The 20653-nt window shown below is 40.2% G+C and overlaps 3 protein-coding genes across 3 annotated transcripts in view; 1 reads left to right on the top strand and 2 right to left on the bottom strand.

Annotated features, from left to right (window-relative positions):
• Positions 1-2055, bottom strand: part of copa (COPI coat complex subunit alpha) — a 13046-nt gene extending 10991 nt beyond the window's left edge. The window contains exons 1-6 of the mRNA XM_023424426.2: positions 1849-2055; positions 1376-1489; positions 1215-1288; positions 634-714; positions 416-492; positions 18-127 (exon numbers count right to left, since the gene is read on the bottom strand). Coding sequence (XP_023280194.1) covers positions 18-127; positions 416-492; positions 634-714; positions 1215-1288; positions 1376-1489; positions 1849-1888 — 496 coding nt within the window. The 5' untranslated portion in view covers positions 1889-2055. The remainder of the gene's footprint in view (positions 1-17; positions 128-415; positions 493-633; positions 715-1214; positions 1289-1375; positions 1490-1848) is intronic.
• Positions 2056-3420: 1365 nt separating this feature from the next.
• On the bottom strand, positions 3421-9532 carry pex19 (peroxisomal biogenesis factor 19). Its single transcript, XM_023424457.2, has 8 exons — positions 9401-9532; positions 7798-7886; positions 6970-7132; positions 6796-6881; positions 6525-6698; positions 6265-6435; positions 5948-5992; positions 3421-5084 (listed from the first exon to the last, which is right to left on the bottom strand). The coding sequence occupies exons 1-8, from the start codon at positions 9462-9464 to the stop codon at positions 4998-5000; spliced, it is 879 nt and encodes a 292-aa protein (XP_023280225.1). The 5' UTR covers positions 9465-9532; the 3' UTR covers positions 3421-4997.
• A 2526-nt stretch (positions 9533-12058) lies between these two features.
• On the top strand, positions 12059-19255 carry myadmb (myeloid associated differentiation marker b). The gene is made up of 2 exons (XM_023424454.2): positions 12059-12207; positions 16615-19255. Exon 2 carries the CDS (start codon positions 16723-16725, stop codon positions 17602-17604), a length of 882 nt encoding a protein of 293 aa, XP_023280222.1. The 5' UTR covers positions 12059-12207; positions 16615-16722; the 3' UTR covers positions 17605-19255.
• The last annotated feature ends 1398 nt before the right edge of the window (positions 19256-20653 follow it).

The raw sequence follows: 20653 nt of genomic DNA, 5'->3' as shown, positions 1-20653 counted from the left end.
CATCCCCAAGCCCTCACCGGAGATATCCCACACTCGCACAGTCTGGTCCAGACTGGCGGAAACCACCAGGTCCTCGGATGGATGGAACTGGGCGCACATCACGTAGTGATTGTGGCCGGTCAGCACACTGTGGACGAGAGGGGAAAGACAGGGTACATTCAAATATTTTAGAACACAGTGTGACTGGTTGCGATGATGAAACAAAACAGATGTTGCAGTACGATGAATTTGACCAACAGCATAATCAAGTTCTTTGTTGGGAAAATGAGAATACCGGCACCAGGCTTACATTTAGGATGTGAAATATTTTTCTGGGATCTCAGAACTTGTAAAATCAAGATAAATTCCAAATATGTCTTTCTTTTGTGTGATTATATGAAACAGGGAAAACAGTTCAAGCTAAATTGTGTCTTACCAGACGCAGGTCCTGGACTGCCAGTTCCAGATGCGTATAGTCTGGTCATCTGAGGCACTCAGAATCCAGGGGTACTCCTACAGGCAGTAAAATGGTATAATTCATTCATTCATTTCAGACATTTTTTTCCCCACATGGGCAATAAAATATATTTGCCCCTCAAAAGCAATGATGAAATAGATAAGAAATGTGTATTTTAAACTGGCATAGTAACTCACATGGTGAAAGAAGGTGGTTCTGATGTAGTCAAGGTGTCCAAGGAGGGTGAAGAGGCAGCGTCTCAGCTTGTAGTTCCACACCTGGTCAAAACAGGAATATTTACTCAGCATATACAGGTATAACATGCTGATGAAATAATAAATCCACAAGAAATAATACTACCATGAAACAAACCATTAAACATCACTGGAAAGTCTCTCCTGCCATTGATTTATTGGTAATTAGATTGGGTGAGTTGGTGAGTTGCTCCAGCTGGGTGTGTGTCCTACATCATAGTAGGTGACAAAACTGTGAGTAATCGCTAACCTTGATATTTGCCATTTGAAGAATCCATTTGTTAATTCATATACCTTGAAATTATAGTTTGCATAGCCACCATTTATGACTACTACACCATTTATGTTTCCCAAGCTGTGAGTAGTGGAGTTAACTTAGTGTGAGAGGACTTTTCTTTGAAACTGTATTTCATTTGTCTAACCATAATTTCGTTGATTTAACAGTATTGCAAACCCAGACAAGTGCCTCCACTGTCTCCCTCCTCATCATTCACTTCATTTCTTCATGGCAAACGCAACCTCACCTTGATTTTGTAATCATCTCCTCCAGACACAAACAGAGGCTGCTGTTTGTGGAAATCGATGCCTCTGACGGGACCTGTGGGCAACGACACGTCAGTCAAATTGCATATCTATCAAGATCACAGCATGGATGTTGGAGTAATAATAAATATCACTGTTTTACCGTCATGCTCATCAAACTTGTCAATCAGAGTGCACATCCGATAGTCCCACAGCTGGATGACTCCGTTGTGCAAACTTGCAAGAACCCATGGCCTTTTGGGATGAAAACTTAGGCCTGAAATATAAAATAGCCGATTAGCTAACAATAACATTTACAAACAGGCCATTTGAGATATAATCTTACTAAACCGTATATGCGGCAAAGAAACCATGTTTAGCAGTAAAGTCTAACCACATAGTGCAGTTTGTTATGTTAGCTAGCCTATACAGCTAAAGAAATGTTGGGGTAGTGTCAACGTCACTATAAATAGACATAAGATGTGATATAGATGATTCGACAAAAGAGTTTGTGATACACGAGCCGTTTGATCAAGGGATGTATTCATTTACAGACACAGCTTTAATGGAATAAATTCCTGAGCCGGATAACTACAGCTAGGTAACGTTAGCTCCTATGCTAACCGAATCTCTTACCTTTAACACGGGCCGACTTCGTTTCAAATTTCGTTAACATTGTCACTGGGCGGTTGTAAAGGTCGTAATTTTAATGCTCCGGTAAAATAAAACTCCACAACGAGCATGAAAACAGATAAATAGTCCAGAAACAGGTGAAGTCAGACGGCCTAGTCGCCTTCGCCCATTTAGCCGAGTCTCCTTTTTCCTGACACGTAGCCCGTTCTGTCTTCCGGCTGTGAACAATAAAGTTGTGAAGTAAAAATCTGACGCAGAAAGCGCCACGGCGGCGGCATATAGAAATACAACACATAGAACTGAATTGACAAGCGTCACGATGGGAAAATAAAAACATAACATATCTAAATAGCAAATTTCTATACAGGCAAAACGCAAAAGGGTCGCATATAAAATGAATTGATGAGACCATTGAGTGTCATATCTATACTGTTGAGGAAACAGTCTCACTACCAAGTCCATTTAGTAGCTGTTCTGGAGCTCTCTGTAATATCACAAGATCTTCATCAGCAGATATAGTTTGCCAATGGAAATGTAAATATTCACATTTCCATTTTTCTGTGCTCTTTAAAGACTGCTGAAGCGAAGTTCAAAGTTCTTTCATGGCCTTGTGAACAGCAGCTCCAGAGAAAACAAGGTCTGTCTCGTAGCCTAGCTGTTCTGGAGCTTTCAGTCCTAATATATGAATCTCAAGTGCTTTTTTTCAGTGCTCAGAAAAAATAGAAACATGAACATCTGCAATTCCATGGCAACTGACAAAATTCCATCTGCTGATGAAGATCATGTGATATGATTTAAAGCTGCAGCACAGTTGCTACCAAAGTTGACCTTGTGGTGAGCTTGTTTTCCAAACTCCTTCTGCTGTTTCCCAAATCAAGATTAAACGGTGAATGTCAGCTATTCCTGTACTGTTACTAATGGTGGAAGAAGCATTTAGATGTTGAGTGCGAAAAGTTCATCAGTGACCTTGGAAAAAGTGGTTTTTACAGTCTCTCTCACACACACAGAACTAAATGGTCCACTTTATTTGTTTATTCTGGAGTTTCATCTTCATCTCATTGTCTTCATCAGTGGATAGAGTTTGCTTGGTAGAAGAATAATTTAAACAAACTCAACAAAAAAACTCCATAAAAAGCTAGTAAGTGGACCTTTAATTGAGATTTAAATTTTTTCAAAATACAATAAAATTAACAATACCTTAGTTAAAGCAGTAATACTTACTTAGCTTATTATTCAGCTTTTCATATGTCCATGGACCTAAATACAGCGTTATATGTTTTTTTCTCAAAGCTTTTATGTTCTGGTCTTAAATCTCAATTTTGTGCAGTTGAAATGACAAATAAAACTTAAACTTGAAACTTTATGATATAACCAGGCATCATATTTTATATGCCAAACATAGTTTCATCATCTGCAAAGTAACCTGTCACTATAGTTGACCTGTATGAAATGTAGTGAAATGGAGGCATAAAAACTGGAATACATAAGTACCTAAAACTGCACAGTACCTTCCTTATATTCTACCACTGCACTGATGCAATGAAAGCAATAATGACTAATAATTCACAACAAAAATCAATTTGCAATATATCATTATTTTATTTCATATATTTACAAAAACAAAACAAAATAGTGTCAAATGACAGGCTGCATTTTTGTAACGGTGCTCTGGGCATGTTTGCATTGGCCCTGAGAGTTGAAACGATTGCACCCCCCGCTATGGACCTCCACCGCAGCCTCCCCTCAGCTGTGTTTGATGTAAATTTGATCTCTTTTCAGTGCATGGCTGACTGAATCCTTTCACAGTAGTACCCCTTTATTATACAGTTGTTGATGAGCTGATGGTCGTGTGATTTCTAGACCTCTCTGTAGTGACTGCGGTAAGCTTTTGTTCACTGGCGATAGCGGCCGGTGAAAACTGGCCGTTGGAGTAAACAAACCAAACGACCACAGCCAAAATGTGCTATCAAGAGGCTGTTGATGTCCTTACCCAACAGTGCATCTGCATCAATTATAGACATGTTTCTCTTCCTCTGCCTGTCAGCTTTTCTGGAAAGAACAATATGTACTTTTAATGGAGGGTACAGAGGATATACGCATATGCTATCAGGTGGTAAACACTCCTGAATACCACTCAAGTGTTTTTCTTTCCTACCAGGGACCCCATACCAAAGAAAACACCACTCAGCACATTAAAAACACGGGGAATCACAAGGGAAGCACTTTGCACAGTAACTCTACACTATAATGATCACTGTAACCACAGCAAAGGCATCCGGGAATCATCATCTCAAACACTTCAAATCAACACCTGGGAATGGGGAATAACACTCAGGGTATGGGTCTTGTTATATTAGTTGGATGAATTACAGTAAGTGCTGGGAACTTCTCATGAGGTCTTCAATCTTCTTTAGTCTTTTTAATTATTTAAATAATTAACAAATGTACACTCTTTTTTTTTTTCTTTCCAGTTTCTTTACACATTAATAAATCATCAACTTGTTAAGTCAAATCCTGTCCAGCCTGCACAGAGACAGAGGTGTGTTAAATACCATAGAATGATCACTAGCTTGGTGTAAACCTTGGATGATCTTTGCAAACTCTTAAACACTACTTTAAAACTATGATCTGAGGTGCTGAGCTGAGTGATAGCAGAATATTCACTTAATTATGAGACCTAAAATAATAACTTAAAGTCATTTTGCAAAGGCACCGTTTATACCCGTGAGGTGGTTTGATAGATTTTACCATGAGGCTAAACAGTATGTAAAAACAATATGGAAAACAGCAGTGGTATTTTTCTTTTTTTTTTTTTAAAGGAATGCTGTTAAACCTAAACCATGGAGGAGCTGTAGCAACCGCTGAAAAACTAATGCAGAGATGTGAAGATGTTCTCAGTTGTGCGTTGCAGTGATTTTTACAGAGAAGAGAGTGTGTTTGTGTGTGTGGTTCCTGGTGGTTTTCGTGCCTCCTCCTGATGTTGCTGCCATCCACACACCTTCTGCTTAAGGGAGAACAGTGTCGTCGGTCTGGTCACACTCCTGCCCGACCTCTGCTTCTGTTACCCCTTTCCTCACTTCTTCTTCATTGCTGACGCACACAGAGTGATCCTCTGGCTCCAGTGCTTCTGATGGGACTGCGCCGCTACCTCATCACATGATGGAGCACTGCTCTGCCGCCCCGGCCCCCGGCCCTCCAGGGAGGTTGAGTGACTCCATGTCAAAGTTAAATCCGGGAGGCTAAAGGAGAAGAAGAAAGAGAAAGAATACCGTCACGTCTAAGCAAGGGTCGGTCAAAATGATAATACGTAGATACCATGAAATCATATTCATTTATCAGCTGTCAACTTTACCATATAATTTATACACTGATAGCTTTTCCTTTAATATCTGTGGGTGTATTAGGCCATTGAGGAAAATACATTTAACCAACATTAATGGCTGAATTTTATATGATTTTTTCCCTAATGCCATTTAGTACCATTGTTTGTTGGCTATTTAATTGACTAGATTAACTGAAAATACACAGTCCTCCTTAGTTATTTTATCCATAAGCAGTTCATGAGTTGATTTTTCCTGAAAAGTTCCTCTATGCAAACAAATATCATCCTAAAAACATCTTCTGGAGAGGATTTGTGTGATGTTTCAAGATAAACTTGATTTTTTTTTATCAACACTTAAAGAAGAGGCTGCAATGAACGGACAATAAATCAACACATATGCATGAATGGTTTTAGTATAGGTCAGAACATAAAAGGAAACGGAGACTGAGAAGTATGAAGGTGAACATGAGTGTGATTCCTGACTCGGGGATTTGTAATACAGCTGTGTACTTGACAATACAGTTTTAGTGTACACTGTGGAGCCCGAGTTTTGTTTACAGGCTGTAGCAAGAACCAAATATCCACAGAGGAACGTGTAAAGGTAGAGATATAGATATAGTGAGAGAATACAGAAAAGCCTCCTTGGCTCCAAATGAGATCAGAAAACGAACTTAAAAATATGATTCAGCAGTGAAACATCTCTTGCTATCATGCTATTCACTAAGGTCACATATAACACATCCAGTGTTGTTCTGTTGACTGAGAACAGTGGAAACTCACCGCATCGCCTGCTAGCTCTTTGGGTGGTTGGCCCAGGTCTTGCAGCTGTAAGCAAAAACATTATAAACTGATGCGTTTCATTCTGAATGAGCCAAAGTCCATTCACATTAAGGTTAGATCAATACAGCCGTTTGTAAGCTGTGCCATCCACTGCCAATGCAATTGGCTTCCTCTTACAGTAGTAGCTATTTAATGTAGGTGTGTATTTTATCTATCACAGTAATGGTTAGATGCAGATTCACAATCCAAATATTGAAGAAGCACAAGGATAAAGACACTGTAACAAACATATTAACGGGCTGAATCTGTGTGTCTACCTTTTGCATCAGGTCCATGATGCTCTCGAACGTGCTCTCTTTATCCTCTGGCGCCTGCTCCTCCTTCTCAAACTGCTTACAGATCTCTCCCATAATGTTGGCCTGCTGTTCATAGCGCTGGTAGTCCTCTGGGCTAAGGCTTGGCTTGTTGGTATCCAACCACTCTGGGTACTGTGAGGGTTAGTGACAGTTATTACAACTGCTATAAAAAAAAAGGGACACAAAGAGGTAAGGTAACTGCTATTAGAACAAAGGCAGACCTTGGCAGTGATCTCTTTGAGAGATGGATAAAGCACTTCCTTAGAGAGAAGATTCTGCATGATGGACTGCATGATGGGCAGAATGTTTCCGTCCTCGCCACCTCCTTCGCCACCCTCATCCAATCCGAGGCCTTCTAGAGCCTTGACAAGATCGTCCCCAGCTAGTCCTGTTGACTATAAGAAAAAAAAAAGAAAAGAAAAACACAATATGGTTAGAAAAGTGTTAAATTAATGCACTGAGCAGTTTCGAAATAATTCTGATTTGACCCACCTGAAGGTTGTCTGCATTTTTGGCCAGGCCACGGAGGGTTTCTTTAAGACAGGAAGTGAATTCTTGTTGGGAGGCGGTGTCACTGCCTATACAGAATACACAGGTACCATTTAGAATACAGTAAGCGCACACACGTGGGGTGGGGGGGCTAGTAGTGCAAACTGATGACCTTACCAACTTTGCCTGCAGCCTCTGACAGCTTTTGGAAGTGCTGGAGTAACTCTGGCTCCTCCTGGGCCAGCTCCGTCATGGCCTTCTCCCACTCCTCCTTGGCTTGAGCAGCCATTTCCCCCTCAAAGAGACTCTCGAAGAGCTTGCAGTCCTCAAGGAGGGGTGGCTACACAGGGAGACAGGGAACCCGTAAGGTGCTTTCTAGAGACTTGGGAGATGACTCTGGGCATTAAACTGTAATTAACCTGTTTTTAAATTTTACTGTTACTTCTCAGTACTCAATAACTCCTTTGACATCACAGGCACACCTTCAAGAACTGGGCAAATGTAACTATAATGTAAATGTAAATGTAAATGTAAATTTTGGTTACTACAACAAAAACATTCCCTTCAACTGTTAAAGTACTTTTTGATGGACTGTGAAGGTTTGGGGCGGGGCTTGTTGTACTGAACTTTGCAAGCATTGCCATTTACACAACCAGCGACCAGCTGATTGAAACATGTGGCAGCAGCGAATTAGAAAACAAACACAAAAAGAGAACAAGGAACTGACCAAGTCAAGGGCCACTGACCACAGACAAACACAAATACTGTCCATCTTTCAGAGTTGGAAACAGCAACTTGAATTGATCCAAAAAAATCTATTAAGAGACTTTTTTTCCCTTTAACTAAACTAGGCATAGACGGTATTGGCAGAAACTCAAAACCCTAAAGAACTATATACTTGTTAATTTCTCTAATTCCTTGATCTTTAGGTCTTCTATCAAACTAACTTCACTGTTTTAGCCACTTACAGTCAAGGAGAAGTTTAGTTGTTGTGCACATACAGACCTTCTCTGCACCACTGTTGGCTGAGGAGGAAGCAGCTGCAGGTTCAGGGGCCGCAGGGGCCGATGTCTTGTCAAAGTCATCCAACGCACCTGAAAGAAAGAGACGACATTAGAACCACAGCCAGTCAAGAGAGTTTTCACAGTTATTCACCCAAATGTAATAATTTTCTAATTGTCTACTCTTTTCCATTTTGTAACATCTTGTGCAGCATATTCCAGCTGATTTTACTGTGTCCAAACCTTAACAGTAACCCTACTATATACTTAATGTTTCTCCCTGGTAGCAACAAGTGTTCCTCGTTTCTGCCTTATGGCCACATTAGAGCAGTCCTATGGATGTTTTCCATTCTTCAGGAGCTCTAACAGGATGACTCTTTCCTTTAATATTATGACACAGAAATTAAGGAATGGCTACATACTATGGCTGCAACTAATAATTATTTCTCAATCACACTTGTTAATCAGTTGGTCTATAAAATGTCAGAAAATAGAGAAAAATGTCCACCGTAATTTCATAGAGGCCAATTTTACGTCTTCAAATTACTCCTATTTGTCCCACAAACAGTCCAAAACCCAAATGTATACATAACAGACTGTAAACTAGCAAATAATTACACGTCAAAGCTTGAACTCGCGATCAACAATCATACAGCTCCTGCACATACATATAGCATTTTAACTCCCATAAAGCAAAAATATTCCCTGAAATTTACACACAGTTGGCGAAACTAAAATAATACAGACCAATTCAACAGCCTTGCAACACCACCTACGTTCATGAAGGCAAACAAAGAAAATATAAAATTTGCTTGTGTCCAACCCTCATTAATCATCTCATGACCCCTCAGATTATTTATTACAGATTTCCATGTCGAGCAGCTGCAACAGCGACATGGTTTACGCATGTGTTATTATCTAATATGTCATATAAGATGATATATCACTGATAAGGGATATTTTCTGCAGAATCGGTACTTTAACTTACATTTTTCGGGGGAAAAAATCCCCTGTACTTTCACGTAAATAGAACTGTGAATGCAGGGCTTTTACTTGTAAAGAGTATTTTGACATTGTGTATTGGAACATGTATTTAAGTAAAGGATCTGAGTACTTCTTCCACCAGTGTTAGTGCAGCCGTGAGGTGTTCACAGAAACATGTTTACATTAAGTAAAAACCAATACCTGCAACAGAAAGGTATTCGCCACATAAAATAGCTCACAAAGGCAAGTGCAGAAAGACTCTATCAAACTGTCCAACTTTCTATGGGTTGAACAAATTCAAGGGCAAAGACATAATGTATTAAAACTGCTCGGTGGATTTGGATCACAGCTAAGGTAGCTAACATTATCATCACATAGCGCTTTATTACAAAGCCACCTGTAACTTTTATTTGCTTGTTTAGGTGAATATTGACGATAATTTGACGATATCTGGGACTCAATACGGAGGTCCCATCGAGCACATAAGCTAACCACACACACATACATACACAGGGGGAGAAGGGGGTCCCAGTGCCACATCGGAGCCCTTTTAACAACCGGAACCAACCATACTAATGTCGTTACCATGTAAGTGAATGTAAATACTTTATGCCATCTCTTACTGTCCAATAACTCGTCCAGTTCTGCGTCGTGTCCAGCGGACGGCTCTCCTGCTCCTGACGCCATGATGTTACCTTCTGCGAACACCCACTGAGCACAGGTCCCCGAAAACTGACGAAAACGTCGCGGAATCTAGGTCGTCATAGCTACGAGCTTGACTTTAAATAAATATGGCGTCATCTGGTGGCAGCGGATAAAATGACAAAAAAAAACTAAACTCCTTGGTGCCATCTGAATAACGTTTTACTTTTACATTATTTAGCATTTATAAGTACTATATACTCTCTCTTGCTCTCTCTTCCCCCTCTTGACTCTCCTTAATATTCTGTTTCCATTTAACCTCTCCCCACTCCTCTCTCCCAAGTGTATGATGTAATTTCCTGTAGGACAATTAATATAAAATATGAATTACCATTGCTAAATTCTTTATCCACAATCAAAAAACCGCCAAATCAACTCCCAAATTCTCTCCTTTTCTCCTAAAACTAAATTCTCTTATCAAATCAGTCGGTTTAATAAACTACAAAAAAGTATTACGTTTTTGACAATTATAGCATCTTTTTCCATGTTACTTCTAACTGAATAATTAATTATTTGTGAATTTATTTATGTACCCCTGTATTTATTTTTTCTTTAAAAAATATACTTTTTTGATTTATTTATTTCATTTAAATTATGATTTCTTATATGCTGTTGTATTTTCTGAATTATTATTAGTACATGTCCATCTGCTGTTTCATGTAGCTACTTGTACTATGAAAATAAATTGACACATCATTACTTTCTTTGTTTTGATCCATGTCCCACAGCTATGAGGTTGTTTGTTTTTTTGCATAGTCCCACTCAACCTGCAATCCCCACTCCCACATTAGCTAACACTGTCATGTTGAGTGGGGAAATGTTTTAAATTTTTTTTTTTTTTTTGTGTAGTCTGTTGTGTAGCCTGGTATATTCAAATTTAATAGTAAGAAAGTTGTTGTTGTTTCAAAGGATAATTCAGTTTATACTTTAACTCTTTTTTATTTTGTTTTCTTATCACTCCAAAAGATTTGTCAGCATGCTTACCATGAGGTTTTCTGCGTGAGCCACTTTTAAAGTGATACCACAGCTGTGACATTTCACCAATCAGGGCCTCTGTTTATTGTCCAACAGGCATTCAGCACTAACACAACAGTTGTTGCGACTGGTCATCAACACTCACACAGTGAACTATCCACTCTCTTAAGAGTCCCACTCAACCTAAACCCACCCTAAATGTTTATTGATGTATTTGCCAACCAACAATGTTAACTCCTTCTGTGGACACTAATAAGTGGAAGCAACTTTATGAAAAAATAATGAATGACAATACAGCGAAACAAAATTGTGATAATATAAATTTCTTCATAGGAGAAGTTATAGAGTCTAAGAGATAGCCTAATTTGCATGAGGAACCATTTTAAATATGCCTATAGCTGATTACAACTATAATATAGCTACTGTGTTACAAGCAAGTACATCTCAGATTGAATTTTTATTAGTCAACCTTTTCATTTATGCTCAGTCACATCCAATTTTGGCTAAATCTACAAAGCTGGTTAAAGCTCAACATAAAATCACCTATCCCAAACTTTAGTGTCCATGGAGAATGTCTCAAATCAATTATCCTAAATGAAAAATGTTATAACCACAAGGGGTAAATATCATATAATACTTACATACTTCACTAACATTTTCAATGAAGAATCTGAATAAAGAGATAGAGAGAGAAGATTTTATCATTCTTGAAAAGGAAGTCAATCTGGTTTAAAAAAAACCTCTGAGATGAATCATGTCATTTTCACTGTCACCTCATTTTGTCCACTAGAACATCATGCAACTTTTTGTAAATAAGTGATGAATAAAAATAGAACAGAATAGAATAAATCTATAACACAAGAAAAAGTTGTGCCAGTGTCTGACATTACAGCCCACCTATAAATTATAATGGCGCAGTGAAATGTGCAGTTTAAGCTAATTAAAGCAGTCTCGTAAGAATGTGCATGTGACAGAGATCTCGCTCTCTCTTACAGGTTTTTTTTTTAACGCTCAGGACACTCGCCAATTTACAACTCTCAGGAAATAAATATGGTTGCCAGGGGTTACTACGGCAGTTGCTAAGCAGCACATACAAATAATCTCAGAGTGCGATGACACAGAACAGGGAGCACTGACAAATATTTAGCTTATCCGATCCGTATCGATAGTAACAATGATGGAGAGGAATGAAAATAAGAATGACGACAATCTTATTAGTAATATCCGGACAGGGGGGGAACTCCCCTTTAGTTTTATTCACACCTTGTCTATTTCCAAGTGAATATTAACATTAAATAAATAAACAGACTTACACGCAAATCTCCATTAACAGCACAACACAGAGAAGGGGGGATTCAAGAGAAATACAGGAGAGATATAATTGTTAAGAGATATAAAAATATCAATTTAACTTTAGATTTATTTCCACGACGCAGCCAGCCAGGTAACATGTGCAAAACTAATCCAAAAATGTCATTTTAAAGAAGGGTAAACCTCTGCTGCACTACACTGGGTGTGTTTAGCAGCAGAGAGGAGGAGGAGGAGGAGGAGGAGGAGGAGGAGGAGGAGGAATTCACACAGATGTGAATAACGATGCAGACATTTGATGCCTAATTTGGTTCGCTGGGCGGGGAGCTGCTCCCCTGAGCTGCTAGTAAATTCAGTCAGGGAGCTGAGGAGGTGCAAACTACGACTCCCTTCTCTCTCTGGACCGACCTGGAGAACAGAGAACAGCAGCAGAAGAGCTCACGAGGTAATAACCAACTTTCAGATTAAACCGATGTGATGCGGTGATTTCACGGTAAGGGAAAGTGTCCTACTGCAAGCTTGGGCAGAGGAAAGGGTTTCTTCAGCTGCAACTTGTTGCCCCTTTTTTTTGCCTTTTGGGAAAAGTATGATAACCTTCTGTCAGCAGCTATAGAGTGCTTTTATTTGATTTGATTTGATTTGATTTGATTTCTGTACAGTTCTTCACAGATTAAAGAAAGAGCCTTTCCTCTGACATCGTTGAGTTCACACTTGGAAAGGTGCCTATTTAAAAAAAAAACCCAGTTGAGAGTTTAGTTGAGAACTAAATTAAGTTTTAAAGGACTTTAATTTGCTTTTTATTGAGTTTATAGCAACTTTATTTTATAAAATTTTTAGGAATTTCTATTGTAATATTTTTAGGGTGTGTAACTTTGTTTTCACAAGTTGATTTTCTTGACAGTATCTTTGACAAAATGTATTGCCCAGTCATATGTCTGTTTGTTTTTGTGTCAGTTTGTGTTTTGGGCTATAGTGTAGTGTGGTGGGAGCAGGGTGCGGCAGGCGGCACACCCACCCTGACTGTCAATGAATGAACCTTTGCATTAACCTAAAACACAACTAGTAGTTTATGGAGGACTTTTACTCTCCTTTTTGGGCCTTGTGGCTATTGTGATTCACTTGCCTGAATTATCAAGATACTGATTGTACTTCATTTAAATGAGCAACTGTTGCCAAGTTCCCCTCTCCCTCGAGAAGATGTGGTGAGTCAATCTGCCTTGCAAAAAGGGCGATGACCCTTTAAGAAATGATCAGTGTGTGTTTCATCATAGACATTTAGTATCTCATGGTGGTGTCAAAGTTGTTTCACATTGTTCTCTGGGCCGACAAGAATGGTATTCTGTGGGAAAATCCTGAATATTTGAGATTTTTTCGGTTTGAAAAGGTTAAAAAAATTGGTGATAATGGTGTCTTTTTCCTCACCCTCCGAAAACCCACAATGGTTGCACCTTAATAAACTAATATACTTCTATTAAGCTGTTACTTACACATACATACATACACAAACGTTGGGATGGTTTGCCAACAGAGCTCGTCTTGTTGTCTTGTGCTGTGACCCACGGATTCCCTGTAAGTGGATTATGGCTGAAATTGAGTTTGTGATGTTGTGTCATGACAACCAAACAAGCAGCGCTCATGACCTCTCAGCCTGAGACAAACACTTGTTTCCTGAACGTCTGTCCTTATGATGCATACGTGTGTGTGTGTGTGTGTGTGTGTGTGTGTGTGTGTGTGTGTGTGCGCGTGTGTGTGTAGAAACACACTCCCCTGCTGTTTGAGTGACTGTGTGGAGGAGCGTAATGGTATCACATCCTGTTTGCTGTCCTGTTGCAAGCCTGATGGGTGAACCTATTTTCAGCACCTCTTCCATTTGGGGAAGTGCCCCTGTTTGCATGATCCTGTCGTGTTTTCCATGCTGTGCTGCGTAAAGACACTTTTTTCCACACGGAGCTCTTGTTTCTTTTTCTTTTCTTTTTTTTTCTCTCATTTGCCATTTTCCTCTCCCATTTCTTTCCTGACTTGATTCCATAAGCAGCAAAGTTATGGCGGCAGGAGTGGCCCGATTGATTTTTCCATTACGACCCTCTGTATACGTTTATTTTGAGTGGTTTACACGAGGTATAATTGGTACCTTGACTTTAAAGCTGGAGTGGGGGTATTGAGCTGAGAGGGACAACTGATGGAAAAAAGAGGGCGTAGCCACCGAATGAGACTATGAGGAGCGAAGGAAGGAAAGGAAAAGAGAGGAGAGGAAAGGAAAGGACCTGGCAAATATGACAAAGTTACCAGTTGTTCAGCAGCAGCCAGACTGTAGCACATCTGGAACACATCAGTAAGTTGGAAAATCTTACAAGAAGGGGGGGGGGGGGGGGGGGGGGTGAAAGAGAGGGGCCCGGCGGTGACTCATTCTTTTGCTATTCCACTCCATCACTGTGTTTAAACTATGTGTTCTTCTGTGGCCGAGGCACAGGGCTTCCCCCGTGTCCCTCCCTCTTTTCACCCCCACCCCACCCCTCCCACTCACCAACTTTCACCTACCCTCCCTCTTGGCTTCAAGTGAGTCATCCTGCAGGATTTCTTTTTCCATTTCTGTCTCTTTTTGCCTCTTTCTTTTACATTCATAACTCGCCACTGTTCAGCTTTTCCCTCTGCCCAGCCCCAACTGTTTCATAGGTGTTTAATGGGACTAATGTAAACATGCCTTTTCTCCTTGTTTATAATTGCCTCTCTGTGTAAACTGGGAACATGCAGTGCAGCACTTGTGAAACCAAGTGCCAAGTGGGCGATGGGTGTCAGAGGGGACAGAAGGGAGGACGACCAATGGGGTCAGAGTGTTTCTTCACTGTAAAAACTTCTCTCTTGACTCGTTGCTTTGCTGATAGACTCCACAACATATCAGCTGGCTTCAAGACAGGAGTAGTAGTCTATATAAGAGTATACTTATGTAGACGCCATTATACTCCAACATACAAAACAAATCCTTCATAGAGGAGCAAGAGTAAATGTTGTACTGTGTTAATGAAAGAAGCATCATTACATCACAGAGTTGTCAGTGCAGCTGCGGAAAGGGTTGCGGTTTGAGTATCTTTTTTTCTAAACTGGAAATACCCTTCACTGCCTTGCTTTGGGCAGTTGAGTGTAACCATTCACACCTGATTGCTCACCTCCGGGGCTTGTTGAAAACATGACGTTATCTATAATTTTCAGAAAGGGTGTTATGTGGTCTGAAGTTGAGTTAGGCACCATTTTGTCAGATTTTTAGCAGCCACAAAAAAAAAAACCCCAACTTTGAGAGAGGAGTGAATTAAATCGAGCAACTAACAACAAAGTGTTTCATCCTGATCGACATTTGTCAGTCAAGCAAAGACAGAGCCAACCAAAGCTAGCGGTAAAATATAATATAATATTTTGATAATGCACTAATCATTTAAGTAATTTAGGTGTTTGGTTTCATCTTCACAAGTGTGAGGATTTGATGTCGAGGCCTAGCTAAAACATGTCCCCACGTGAGCTTTAAACTGAGACTGTGTGACTGTTGGAAGAAGAAATTGCTCATTCATTCGCTTGCAAAATGAAAAGTTGTATTCATGGGTAATAAAACAAACCATTGCTCTATGCAATATATTCAAGGGTTTTATTGCTACACCCTTGTGACCAGTAGCTTATCTGACTATTGTTGGCAAACTTAGGTTAATTTAATTTAAAATACTGCTGTATAACTCTATAACACTTCTATACTTGTGCTATTGTTACACCATGTCTAAGCGTTTACCATTGTCCTGAAATTGTCAATTGTGGCTATTGTGGTCACTTTTTATACTGAAACAACCATTTTCAAAATTGTAAGTAAGTCTACTCCAATAAATCAATGTACAATCTAAATGTAAAAAAAAAATTGCAAAAGAATACATCACATATACATTAATACATAATTTTGTTGTAAGTGCAAACCCTAACCCAGACCTAATGGCACCGTAGAAGTATTCTTTCTTTAAAGTCAATGAAAATGTGGTTTCAAACCTTAAGTATTTCTCTATAACCTTAAATATTCATGACTAAATAAGCAATAATTGAACCACTGGAATAAGACATTCAAAGTATTGAGTAGTAATTCATTGATTGGTGTTATGAAGTACATACCATCACTTTCCTCTTATGTGAAATAAAAAAAAAAACTGCTTTAACTTTGGTAGAAAAAATTCTGTTCTCATAGAATCGCATCACTTACAGGAAGAAGCCGAATGAGAAAACACGTTGTCAGGGCCTTTAAGACGCAGTTTCCATTAGCAAAGTCCAGAATTCACATTCAGAGGCCTTTTTAAGATTTCAGATCTTCTCGCAGTGTAGATGAGTTGGAACAAGTGAGGAGGGTCATGTTTGGAGCGCGATGACAGACACGATGTGGGGTCGGTGGAGGTTGCGGCGCCACGCCCGTCACCGAGGACATGGCCATGTAGGAATGTCAGGGTGAAACAGGCTGCACTAAGCGCAGGAATGCTGTTGAGAAAGCAGTCTGGAGTTTGATGGGAGGCAGAAAGGACCAGAGAAAAAAGACAGAGTGTTTACCAGATGATTTGACCAGATGTAAATGTGCTGTGACGCGTGTGACCACAGTGCAGTCATTATTTGTGGTTTGAAATTGTGTTTTCATGGTTTCGCTTGTATCAACCATTCATAAAACTACAATAACAGCATTGTGTGTCTAAGCAAGTGGTATGTAGGAGTGTACTGCCTGTTTAAGGAGAATTGAAAGCTGTTGCCCTCATGTGGTCGTATCTCGTACTTCATCTAAAGGTCAGAAAAGATTACATAAAACCCTGCTAATACTTTTTATTGTCTTTTCTTTTTGCAGTTCTGTCTGTCTGAGCGGCTGATGGTAAAAATCTGAGGAAGTGACTCCCAAAAGAAAATAAAGAAAAGAGCCATCACCCTTCTCTCATCGCCCACTACATCTCCCACCATGGCTATAGTCCTCCACTCCAGCCCTCTCCTATGGACACGGTTGGCAGCCCTGGTCTTCTCCTGTGTGGCCTTCTCCGTGGCCGTGCATGGTGGCAGATTGTACCATGGCACCGGAGACTGGTGCATCTTCTGCTGGGCCTTCAGCTTCGCCGGAACTGTGCTCATCCTCCTGGTGGAGCTGTTCGGCCTTCAGACCAGAGCCCCCGTCTCGTGGAAGAACTTCCCTATCACGTTCGCCTGCTACGCTGCCCTGCTCTGCCTGTCCGCCTCCATCATCTTCCCCCTCTACTTCCTCAAGGGGTCCACAGGCCCGAGTGAGGTCCGTAACTACCGCATCGTGTCAACTGTCTTCTCCTGCCTGGCCACCATCGCCTACATAAGCGAGGTGAGCATCAGTAAGGCGCGTCCAGGCGAGGTGGCCGGCTACATGGCCACAGCCCCAGGCCTGCTGAAAGTCTGCGAGACCTTTGTGGCCTGCATCATCTTTGTCTTCATCAGCGACCCCGTGCTCTACGACCGTCACGATGCACTCAAGTACTGCATGTCCGTCTACTGCATCTGCTTCATCCTGTCAGCGGCCATCATCCTGCTCTGCATAGGCGAGTGCACCGGCTGCCTCCCTTTCCCGTTTGCCCGCTTCCTGTCTGCCTATGCCCTGCTGGCTGTGGTCCTCTATCTGTCGGCGACCATCATCTGGCCCATCTTCAACTTTGACCCCAAGCACGGCGGAACAAAACAAAGGCCGTCCGGTTGCAGCAGCACCCAGGGGCTGTGTGTGTGGGATAAGCTCATGGCGGTGGCCGTGCTCACCGCTCTGAACTTCCTCCTCTACCTGGCCGACCTGATCTACTCCACACGCCTGGTGTTTGTCAGTGCTTGAGGGAAGAGGACGGATGTTAGGCCAGCAGTATGCTCCAAATAAAATTCAATATGGCATGTTTTTAAAGGCTGTCAAACTGGTGCCAAATACGTTGTTGTGAGCAGATGCGGGTGTACTCACTGTGTCTGTTTGTGTAATGGTTTCCACACCGGTTCGAGGAGCTTGTCTGTCGTGATCACGGTCACTCTGTTTGAAATTTCCTCTGAAAATAAGATTGTAATTTTTTTTTATTTTTGTTTTAATTTTGCTATAGTTCTGGTAGAACAAAATAGTAAGAATACAATAAGAGGCCATTTTCAGGCCTTTTCAAAGTCCATCCAGCCAACCTGAATCATCAAATCCAACTTATGCTTTTTTTGGTCCCAAACCTGCCAGATTTGATTTTGTGTGAAGTATACTGCCAGCCTTAGGACCTTAGAGAGAGAGAGTGGGGAGAGAAGAGGAAGAGGTTGAGGTCAATGGCTATGTTTACACGTACAACAATATTCCCCTTTAATTAGTGAGGCCCCACGTGTTGGAGCATGTAAATGTCAAACATTGCTTCCAGTGACCTGTATAGACTCTTATCTTGATTATGAGAGACCTGAATGTGATTGCTGGAACATGCTGATATAAGCCAAAAATGTCAAAGTCCTGTGCCCATCATAAGACTTAAAATACGCAATTATTTCATGTATACAGGGATGTTTGGGATGTCTGGATATGAGTAAGCTTTTAACAGAATCTCCCGAACATGACTCTGACAAAGATACAAGCTAACAGCCAGAATACAGTGTGCATGTAAACATAGTCCGTGATGACACATGATGAAAAACCAAAGTAAATGGCGGCTTATTATAATGTTTTTGTATGATTTTTTTTTTTGCATAATGTATATGTCAATGCTCTGCCTTAAGTTTGTTTTAAATTTGAGTCCACTTATAAAAAAAACTGCCGAGCAGCATTTCTCATCTAAACTGCTAATGGATGAAATATAGAAAAAAAGAAAAATTCAATACTAGCAAGCCAAGAAAATATTTAGACAATTGGAAATCCAAGAGTTCAAAGAAAGGTGTTTTTTTTGATGGTTTCATTTTCCCGGAACCGGTTCGCAATGCAGCTGTTTGGGTTGTGTCCTTCATCTGCTCCAGTGTTTTGAGACTTGAAGCAGTGCAAAAATTGTTTATGTGATATTAAGATGAATGCTATAGGCTAGCTTTCTGCTCCTGTTATGAGATATTTGTATCTGTATCTGCAAGCTACAATCATATAGCAAGAATATATATGTGGAAAGAACATAAGCAAGATGGTGGATGTAAAAAACAAGTATGGTTAAAGTGCACTTAATATTAGTATTTCCTGTGTGTTTAAAGTCTTGGTGTCCCTGGATATCAAAGCATCCATTAACACAAAACTCACACCACTAAATTTACACACTTTGTTGATTGGGTCTATTGGTTTTGTACTGCTGTAAAAAAAGGAAAAAAAAAGAAAAAAAAAGAAAAGAAAGATCTGAGAAAGAGACCAAAGAAGATGGGTCTCTCTCTCTCTAGATGTTGTTATATTCTCTAACTTTTTTTTATTTCACTGTTCATGTTTTAAGTGTGCTTACCACATCAGTGTTTTAGGAAAGGATAACCCAGGGTTTCAATAAAACCACATGGTAAACAGATGTGTGTATGTGTGTCATTGCATTATTTTAAATGTGTCACATGATCAACTTTAATAAACTTTCTTTTTAGTTTTTAACCACAGTTGGGGTGTGGCTGGAGGTATGCTGGTCCGTCCACCACTTTGGTATGGACTCAAATACCTCAACAACTATTGAATGGATTTTAATTTGTCAAATACTTTAGTTCATGACCAAATATGGACATTGACTTTCCCATCACGAATATTAGCATGCTACCATGCTAAACTAAGACAGTGATCATGCTAAAGATTACCTGCTGAACATTAGCATGTTAGCATTATCATTGTTGGCATGCTGGACACTTTGAGAGCTGAAAATGAATATAAAACATCATTGATTTAAAAAAAACAAAAACACACATACTATAGTCTGAGTCACTGACACTGTGGAGGCAGTTAGTCTCGCACACCTGCTGCCCATGAGCCTGCTTTGTGGCTCTCAGCTCATTGGCTAATGCCCCTGCATGGTCCTAGAGTCCCGCTTTCCGCAAAATGATGCAAAGATGCTGTATTTTAAATATATATACTGAAGTAAACTATTGATGGTTATATAAAAAAAAGCTTGTGGTTGCTGATACCTCTGAGGATCAACACCATTTGGCAGCTTTGTGGAGCTTTCAGCCACTTTAACTCGCTGTTTTGGTTCTCAAGAGACGCAAAACTGAAACAGAACCTCTTTGTCAAAACCACCAGCTGCCAACACAACGCTAACTGTACACTACTACCTGCTCAGCACCACTGAGCCTATCTGACAATAGAGATTTGAAAACTGTCAAACAAAATAGAGCAAGCTGATTGTTTGAAAGTAACCTGACTGTAAATCAGCATCTCCTCAGTGCATCCCTATTTATACTCCACCGATTACTTTATCTCTCGTCACATTTTTTACTTTCCTCACCTCCTCCTCCCTGCCCATTTCAGTCACTTATAAATCTATGGCCAGGAAAAACGACGCCCAGTTCTGACACAATGACATGTCATGAAGTTTATTTTGTTTAAGGAAGGGTTGTCCCTTTCAGGCTTGGGAATGTGGCCACTACAATAGCTGCTGGCAAGTTAGGAGTTAGTGTCCCTGGAAAACATGGCAGGAACATCATAACTCAACTTCATAAGTATCCATGTGCAAAGAGTGGCGGAGGAAGTATTCAGGTCTGTTACTTCAGTAAAAGCAATAATACCACACAAATTAATATAAGCACGCAAATATATTCAGGAATATTTATTGATACTTAAAGTGTCAAAAGTACTAGTTGGTTGAGACTGAGATCATTTGAACTGTTTTCTATGAGATTGCAACTAATGATCATTTGTAATATGGATTAACCTGCTGATAATTTTTCAATTAACTGATTGTTTGTTTGGTTTGTAAAAATTCAGA

The sequence above is a fragment of the Seriola lalandi genome, unplaced genomic scaffold (assembly GCF_002814215.2).
Source record: "Seriola lalandi dorsalis isolate HSWRI2012SDOR001 ecotype SW California unplaced genomic scaffold, Sedor1 jcf7180002054736, whole genome shotgun sequence".
In the NCBI taxonomy this organism is placed as follows: domain Eukaryota; kingdom Metazoa; phylum Chordata; class Actinopteri; order Carangiformes; family Carangidae; genus Seriola; species Seriola lalandi.
This window is presented reverse-complemented; position numbering and strand designations above follow the sequence as displayed.

Coding starts and splice junctions, on each gene's coding strand:
- pex19 (XM_023424457.2), bottom strand. CDS start 9,464: ATGGCGTCAGGAGCAGGAGAGCCGTCCGCTGGACACGACGCAGAACTG. Junction 7,887..9,400: donor ACTGGACGAGTTATTGGACA/GTAAGAGATGGC, acceptor TCTTTCTTTCAG/GTGCGTTGGATGACTTTGAC. Junction 5,993..6,264: donor TCATGGACCTGATGCAAAAG/GTAGACACACAG, acceptor TTTTGCTTACAG/CTGCAAGACCTGGGCCAACC.
- myadmb (XM_023424454.2), top strand. CDS start 16,723: ATGGCTATAGTCCTCCACTCCAGCCCTCTCCTATGGACACGGTTGGCA.